This window comes from Hyalella azteca, unplaced genomic scaffold (genome assembly GCF_000764305.2).
Source record: "Hyalella azteca isolate HAZT.00-mixed unplaced genomic scaffold, Hazt_2.0.2 contig17904, whole genome shotgun sequence".
Lineage (NCBI taxonomy): Eukaryota > Metazoa > Arthropoda > Malacostraca > Amphipoda > Hyalellidae > Hyalella > Hyalella azteca.
In genome coordinates this window covers 7,658-16,643 of record NW_025947668.1, presented here as the reverse complement: position 1 = coordinate 16,643, position 8,986 = coordinate 7,658, and the positions used below count along the sequence as shown (strand labels likewise).

General features: G+C 41.6%; 1 protein-coding gene across 1 annotated transcript; it reads right to left on the bottom strand.

Annotated features, from left to right (window-relative positions):
* Positions 1-2,993: 2,993 nt before the first annotated feature.
* Positions 2,994-7,590, bottom strand: LOC125179478 (Down syndrome cell adhesion molecule homolog). Its single transcript, XM_047885429.1, has 3 exons — positions 6,850-7,590; positions 5,435-5,591; positions 2,994-3,208 (listed from the first exon to the last, which is right to left on the bottom strand). The coding sequence occupies exons 1-3, from the start codon at positions 7,537-7,539 to the stop codon at positions 2,994-2,996; spliced, it is 1,062 nt and encodes a 353-aa protein (XP_047741385.1). The 5' UTR covers positions 7,540-7,590.
* Between the last annotated feature and the right edge of the window lie 1,396 nt (positions 7,591-8,986).

The following is an 8,986-nucleotide window of genomic DNA, read 5'->3' as shown; positions in this document are numbered from 1 at the left end:
GTAGTATACGGAAATGGTCGCATTCCGCCAGTTCATTCGAGTTAATTTGATACAAAAATTACCGCAATTAAGAAGTTAAGCCATTTACAGTTATTGGGACGCCTTTTGATGAGCATTCCTTACATCATTCGATGATCGACTGAATGAAGGCTAATGAAGTAGGTATTACTTTAATCGTTTCGCCACTGATACATTTCCAGTAGACAATGTTATTCGTACCTAGTGGTTTGTGACCTAGAAGTCCCGTCAGTCACGAAAGGAATAAGTTAGTTAGTTATCGATCGCCAGAGGTATCCGAAAATGGAAACTATCGCTTTGCCTGAATTGTAAACTTTGTCTCTTCGTAGTCTAGACTAAATAGGAAACATCGATTTGAGTGAAACATTACCGTATTCGTATTTCATCCCTCGGAGCATTGAAAAGAAAAATCTGATGTGAAAAACAATTCATATAACGTGTGCATGATGAGTGTAAGATTTTCTATATACAGCAGCTATTAAATTCAACTATTCAATTCATAAGTTGTTAATAATCACACAAGGACCATCTGACATAAGTAAATTAATGAATAAACAACAAATCGATATAGTGCAAGCACTACAGAACTCTTCAAATCTTTTCAGTTCAAAACAAATTCTTCAAAGTAAAACAAACCTGTTCTTCCGATGGAACCCGTATTATTTAATATGCTTTTCGAGGGAATTCAATCCACACTCGCATATTATAATTGACTGATGAGTAATATTCGGTTAAAATCAATCGCGCATCACATACAAATAGTGAAGACGCGGGTATCTCTCTCTGCATGTGCAGGGTTATAACCGCCAAAATTCTTGGAACTTGTTTCAGCTAAATTTACCAAATTCATCACCTAAATGTACAGTACCCAGAAGCTGCTGTACCCCAGATTGATCCGCGGAACGTCCATTATTGCAGCAACCATCAAGATTGTCGGTATGCACCTGCAATCGCAATCCACAGGAGTGCTCCGGCTGATCGACCATTATTTCCTATATGAGAGCGGGCCAATCGTAATGAAAACTTTTAACGATTCCTTTGCTAGTAGAAAGCTTAATTGATTTGATTTATTTTTTGATTTATTTTTTTGAAAATCCTGAATGATATTGCAGATTACGATAAATTGTATATAGAATTTCAAAAAATTAGTCTCACAGCGTTGGGGTTTACTCTAAACATGAAATCTTCTGCAATATTTAAAAAAATGACATATAATTAGGTTAAAAAGAAGAAATAAAAGTAGAAAACCAATCACAGGATAAGTTTTTTCTCCGGTATCAGGCAGCAGGGATTAAAATATTCGATGCATGAAGATATTACGCGCAAAAATTAGAATGGGTATTTGTTCGATCGTTTAACTTTTACTTCATTGTTTATGATGGACGCATTACCGATGCAGTATTTTTAAGAGTGCGAGATGAGTCAGCGTGTGTTGAACAAACATGGCGCTGATTTATTAGCTGATCTCTACACAGACGATCCATGCGAGTTTCTGATCAAACGAAACTTTAACTTTTTCTTCCAGCACTTTACTTTATTACTTAATTAGCTGAAAATTTTGAGAACGATTCCAATTTTTGGTACGCGGGCTATAGACTTGTATAGTTAGAGGCTACATTTATAAATGTTATTGCATATATATATATATATATACACAAATATCACGTGTCACACTAGCCATACGACAACGATCGTGAGCGATATGAGCCAGGAATCACAGGGAGAAGCAAGGAATTGGCCGCAAAAACGCACGTAAGCTCTATTTGTCCCCGTCAGCAGTACCTGCTTCGCAATAAGTCATGGCCGCACAACAGGAAATTACCTTAAAAAACATACAACTCAACGTGAGCCTTCAGCTCCAATATATTATTTCCCTAGCAAGACTTCGCCGTGAGGATTGCAGTCTCTCTGTGATTGTGTTATGCGCCGATAGAGCATGAAATTTGAGGGGCCATGTGACCAAAATGGTCCTGAAAATGCCGAAATTCCGTCGCCGTGTCGCCGTACTTTGTCTAGCAGTACTAAAATGTCTGGAGAAAATGAGCTAGAGGGTATATATGCGAGTGTTTTTTGAACTGGAATGTGATCTGGAAGAAGTGGGGAGCAAGTACACAATTAATGAAGTGATTAGATTCTGCATCTACCTAGTTGAGCATTTATAACCTCTCCTGGCTTTCATACAAGTTCAATAATGAACAACTCATACTAGTTTTTTTTTCGCTTCAAGCCATTGTCCTAAAAATCAGAAAAATCTGTGTACATTATATATTAACATTTTCACGTAAAATTAAGCTCACTAAAAAAATAGGAAGCAGGAAGAAGTTTAGGTAATGTCAAACCGATTCCAAAAGGCGTCGAGGAGTCGGAAGTCGAGGCATTAACGCCTGCATATGGCCGAGCTAAAGTGCTTATGCAAAATATAGTTTGCATGAGGGAGTGGAGAGTCTTCTGGTCTTTATAAAGTTCAGTTCGTAGCCTCACTTGTGCGCTGTCATCACCATAACAATCGAGCTGCTAATTAAAAACCACTTAAGTAGGTTTCTTTGGAGAGGCAAGTGGCTGAGAAAAGGCGCTTTCTTCACCTGGGTTCCATTTGTGAGACCTTATTAGTGTCTGGGAAGTTGATGACTGCACGCCTAATTATGGTTGAGAAGGGGCGCGCCCCGGGGGCCGAAGGAGCGATACGAAATCACGCAGTATGGGGAATTTTGTAGTGACGTGTGATACTAGGAATACAAAATACCAGGGCTGAATTTGAAATGCATCAAAACGCATGTATAGTAACGTAAGCGATACAACTTTGATGCCCACTGACGTGAACATTTTAGGAAAGTAAAGCGGGAACAGATTCAATTGTCAATGTGTATGAATTTGAAAACGCGATGCTGATATTCAAAGCCCTTAAACAAAATATTGTCCACGGATACCTTTAAATCACCATAACAAATTTCTGAAGCATCAAGAATTGTACGAAATCATGAAATGGTGAAGGGTAAAGAAAAAGAGTTAAAAACAGAAAGAACCTCACCGCCGTAGAGAGACGGGAAGATCTCGACGCTGCCGTCGACGAGCCACGACGTGACGACCAGGATGTCGTGCAGCTCAGGTGGCACGTGGCACGTGAACACGGCGATGTTGCCGGCCACGACGACCTGGTCGTATGCCTGCACCTCGTAGTCCCCCATCACCACTGTCAACAATGACGGGGGTGTTAGTCACGTAGTGTTAGTGTGACGAGGGTGTTAGTCACAGTCACTTGCACACAAAGCACCCACATTGAACACCTTCATGCCGAAACAAAAATACTTCCCATAAAAGCACACCTCGGCATGAGAGAAGTATAGTTCCTAACTGCAGCCATGAACAACACAGAACACCCATGCCGCTACCTGCACGACCACCCACCTACGCACAGACAAATTATGCCAACCCCACAGAGATATTACACCAACATACTAAACACAGTACCCCCACCCCAAGGCAACACCAGCACCAAAAACACTTACATACAATTATGACACTTAGAACGCTGGAGCTGGCCGGCAACAACAAAGTCCAATTGGGCACCCACCACCTGACAAGCAGCACAGAAACCAAGCTCTCAAGACTGGATAGAGTACACCTAGCCAGGCTGCGCTGCGGCCCGGCCACCACCCTTCACAACAGACATACGCAAACAGAATGGGCCAAGCAGAATCAGACACCTGTCCATCCTGCCAGGGAGCTCCCCACACAATCACTAACATCCTTCTTCTTCACCACCACATAACCTCGACCCTTCAGCTCTGGAGCGACCCACTGTCGGTGGTGTCGTGCCTTCGCGAGGGGGTCTCTTGTATAACGGAGACCGGTAACCCCAACAACAACAGTGACGGAACACCTCATAGTACTGAACTTGCTTAATTTGTTGCCAGGCACTGTAACAGTCGAGTATTTTTTATTCAATGCTTTTGGTTCCAAAGCACATCTTTATGCAAATATTTATGTTAACGATGTCACGTAGTGTTAGTATGACAGGGGTGTGAGTCACAGTCACAGTCTGTAAGCTTGCTGCGGCACGGTATTTTACTTGTCCCCGGGAGGTGTCCGTCAAATTACTGGTGCGCGGGTCACCGATACCATATTCTTTATGTATTGTATATGATACATTGTTCATTAAATGAAATCAGTTGTATATTTATCTTTAAGATTAGTTCGTCGTCGAATAACGGCGTATTTCTTGCTTCCCAGGTGGGAGGGATTTATCTTTTGCTACTTCATTTCTTCGACGTTTTCCCCTAAAATTTGCAAAGATACTTTCAGTTGGCCGGCTGGTTCAATTTCAGCACCAGCCCCGTCAGCAGCTGCTCGATACTTGAACTTGCGTCCTGACTTGATCTGCATTGAATTGTGCTACGGCCTTATATTAATTTGTACTTTATAAATTTTTTGTCTACGTTGATAGATCACGTGACGTGTCTTCGATCAATATTCTAATTATCTCAACTTGTTTATTTACTGAATTATTACACCGGTTTTTCCATTCATCTTCTTTAATTATGTCAAAAATTGTTACGCCTTTTAAATCGGTGATGCTGAGCCTGTCTTGGCCGCTCAACGTCTCAAATTATTAATTGTTGCACGCTTTTCCTAAACAGCACGACCACCTGGTCGTATGCCTGCACCTATAGTAGTCACCTGTCAACACTATCAACAGTTACATCGTTCAGTACTGAAACTGCTTATTTTGTCGCCGGCCACGACCACTCGATACGTCTGCTGGTACCTCGTATGCTTGTACCTATACTACTGCTGCTGCTTTGTACAAAATTTCATCTCTTCTAATCTCATCCTCACATTTTAAAGGCTAAATATTTTTTTTCTCGATAAATAGTCCCGCATAGTATAATATACTATATACACTTTTGCGACATTCCCTTAAGCAATTGCAAAAATGTCACAGCGCAAGCTTAACCTATGTTTGTTAATCAAAAAATATTGGTAGTGATAAGCGCGCTAGTACAGTGAACTGCAGATTGTCAGCTGTTCAATACAGTGTACTGACACTGTCAGTTGGTCAATATAGTGCAATACAGACTGTTGGTTGAACAATACAGTGCAATGCAACTGTCAGTTCAATGCAGCGTAATGGAGATTGTCAGTTGATCATTTGGCAGGCAAATTTTTCTCAAATGAAAATAGACAATTAAAAGTCGCTTGTTCGGAGAGACGTTAAGTAGATTCCCTCAACGCAAAGCTACGAGAATAAATAAGTATTGGATGATCTTCACATTACTGAACTGCAGTGACGGCGTGGGCCGCGAGCCGCGATATTAGCGCCTCAAGGGATAATCTTCCCATTGCTGCTGATCGACCCGCAGTGACGGTGGAGGGCCGCGATATGAGCGTCCCACGGGATAATCTTCCCATTACTGACCCGCAGTGACGGCGGAGGGCCGCGATATGAGCGCCCCACGGTCGCAAGCGACGGTACAAGAAATGATGACGCGGTGAAGGCTGGCGTCAAAGCGATGGCCCGGGAACGGCAGGAACCATAGACTTCCGTTGCTGAGCTGCTCCACCAAACCAGGGACCTGTGGAAGTCACCGAAAATTTTCCTAATAGAGCAAATGTATTTACTGCATCAAATAACAAGCTACAGTGCGCGGAGATTATGGAAGGAGATCAATATCTAAACACTCTTATCTTTTGAGCATAAACAGCTACTGTTTCCTCATATCTAGCGGCACTAAAATATCATTTCACTTTGAAAACGCGACTTAGAAAGATTGTGGAAATACTCAGCTATGTCTCACATGGAAATTAAATTTACAGAACAGAAAATTCTCGATTTTACTAAACTTCACATTCGAATTTTCCCCTCAACCCTCAAAGAGCTCGACATAAATCTTGGGCCCCGTACATGTAGCACATCAAATTCATCACCTTTTCCTTTGAGATTTTCACACGTGCCTAAGACTCACAGACAGCACTCGCTTGACCGACTCATACGCGTGGTAATAAAATATTAAATTCACAGTCTAGAGTCTTGAGAGCGTAATATAAAAATAAATTGTTAATTAATAGATTGTTACGAGGTCTGCCAATCACTGGCAGGTTTTCAAGCTAAAACCCCTTATCATAGACGAGAAATCGGCCATTACGTATATTTATACACATGTATAAATACTACACAAGTTCTGATAGTACGCGGGGAGAATGCCGGCGCTAATCGGGCCACCATAGCTTCAACCGATTGGGATCTGCTCAGTTGGTGGAGCATAATAGAATTTGACCATATCCTACTAAAATAAAATGAATTTTATTTTCTAAAGAGCTTCTTGTTGACTTAATTGATATGAACAACGAAAAGATATAAATAAAGTTACTCGTTAGTTCAATCGATCGAGAAGAAATGTATTGCTTCTATTTTCAGTCGATTGAAACGTGCATGAACAAATAAAACGAAGATTAACGTTGTTTAATAGCAATAAGATTTTATAGAAGTGAAACTCATGCAGGTCTTCGCTGTAACATCGGCTACAGTTCAATTGTTGACAGCAAGTGAATATTACAATAAAAACATTGCATTAATTACATTTTTAAATGTCAGTGCAAATTACTGCAGATGAAGTTTGTTCCTTAATATTTCAAGTCTTGCACCGAAATGAGCAGCGTCCTACCTGCCAGTTTTATTAATGGCAGCAAATATTTATTCTCTATTGAGAATATTTGTAGAATTTACCTTCTTCTTTGTGTTATAATTTTATTTCCTTTTTACAATAAAGAATAATAGTATTACGAAACATGAGGCACAAATCTTAAAAAAGTATGATCTCTGAAGTAACTCACCGGCAGAAAAGGTCGCCCATCCTGCGTTGACCACGCCACTGTAGGCGGGTAGCCGCCGGGCGCGCGAGCCGCGCAGTTCAGGACCGCGCCGGTGTCGTTGCTGAAGAGTAGCTGCGCTTGGGGCTCCTCCGCCCAAACCAACGGCAACGATGCTTCTTGGTTCGGCGCTCGGACATCACTTGAGTTCAGATCATGAATACCAACGGGGCGATACTCGCTTACAAAATTGCTAGGCGCGTGGCCATGCCGAAAAGCGTGCACGGAGTGATATGAACCTCCTAGGAATGCACTTGGTTCTCTCTGGTATGCTGCAAATTGAGACTTCTTCCCTTCGTTAACATGCGCGGCCATTCCGACGAATAAGCGCGCTGCCTTCGGAGAGAGGGAGGTTGCGCCAAAGTCATCTTTGGAATTGGCATGCCGAGACCTACGCAGTTTCCGTTGAGAAGTCGCGTTCTTTATCGGTTTTCTGGACGCGAAATAATCGTTAGTCGGCGATGAGGTCTGATAGTGAAGGTTGTGGCTGTTGTTCCCATCGATGTATGTATGTTTAGGGCTGCTGGAGCTGATATCGCGGGATAAATAACAGAATTGAGAATATAAAAGCCCGATGGTGTGTCGAAAATTAGGATGTTTGCTATGTATCGAGAAATCATTTTCATTTGGAGGGTCAAATCTTAAATTTTTCATTGATCTCGGTTTTGTTTGATAAGAGCTTGCCTTATAATCACCTGGCTCGCGATCACCTGCTTCACGATCACCTGCTTCACGATCACCTGCTTCACGATTACTTGCTTCACGATCACCTGCTCCATGATCACCTGCATCACGATTACCTGCTTCGCGATCACCTGCTTCACGATCACCTGCTTCACGATCACCATCGGTATTCAAATTTTCAACTCCCGGCATATATCGTCCTCCCTGATTCAGCGAAACATGAGCACCCTCGAAATCACCGAGATTCAGCTTTTTAGAATTTCCGTTTGTTTGCAATCTGCTTTGTTCACGAGGTTCCGGCTTGTCTTGTAGCAATAAATTCTTGCATCGACGGGAAGCGGGAGCCAAATTAGCAATAATGAGGTCACTGACGTTCATTCTTTGATATTCTGCAGCTAAGAGATTTGACAGAAAGCAGTCATGTTTTTTACGTCGCATCTCTCTAACGGACCGTGTCAACTTGCCTCTTTCTATGAACTCCCGAGTGCCTGTAGCTCGATAATTATTAGGTCGGTCTGGAAATATATTGTTCTCCGAATCGGATGCATTGGACGTTCGTTGTTCTCCGATAGAGGAATCGGCGATTGTGGCTGAAAGATGAGATGACTTACTAATGATATTGGATTGGCTTGTCGCCTCTTTAGTGAGGCTCAAATCTGGTGGGAAATCATTGCCTTGCTTCGCTGAGGGAGAAGTGTAGAATTGAGGACGACTGCTACCGAATTCTTGGGAAGTTCCTGCTGGAGAAGAAATTTCCTAATAATTAAACATGTAAAAATTGCACAGGGAAAATAAACAAAGAATGAATGAAGAAAATGCGATCAAACTTTCATTGAATCTAACAAAGAGGCCATTAAAAAGACTTGGTCTACTTTATTGAGACGGAGTAGACAAGGTACAGGTAACCGATTGAAGCAAAGCTTAGCCTGGTCTATGGTATTTTAATTATCAATAAAATCACGAAAGAGATCGCGCTTGCTTGTGAACAACGCTTTCAAGTTTCGTTGATCAACCTCCAGGTTCTTGATTATTTCATTATAGTGAATCACTAAATCAATAATAATTAATCAATCTATCTCTGAAGCAAAATTTATACCAACTGCCAGGCAGAGCTAGTGCAAATTTTCTCGTACATTATTGTGCATCACAAAAAATTGTCACGAAAAGTACAATTTTGGCGATCCCAGTACTTTTTGGCTATACCAGTACCTATCCCAATTTTGGCGACGAATGACTGAATGGAAACGCTCGCCCCTAACAATAAGTTCAGTAGGTTTTATAGAAACTGAATGCCAAGAGATCGCGCGGATTTCCAATATTTTTGGCCATAAAAATTCCATTGGATGGGATTCACCGTCTAAGTGAGCCGGGAAATATTCTGCGCGCGTCTCTTATATGGAAGCAATTTATATTTGTT

What these genes read in the sequence shown, in the direction of transcription:
- LOC125179478 (XM_047885429.1), bottom strand. Translation starts at nt 7,539, where the DNA reads ATGAAAAATTTAAGATTTGACCCTCCAAATGAAAATGATTTCTCGATA. An exon ending in ATGGGCGACCTTTTCTGCCG is followed by an intron (nt 5,592 to 6,849) that starts GTGAGTTACTTC and finishes TGACTTCCACAG; the next exon opens with GTCCCTGGTTTGGTGGAGCA. An exon ending in GCCCTCCGCCGTCACTGCGG is followed by an intron (nt 3,209 to 5,434) that starts GTCAGTAATGGG and finishes CATTGTTGACAG; the next exon opens with TGGTGATGGGGGACTACGAG.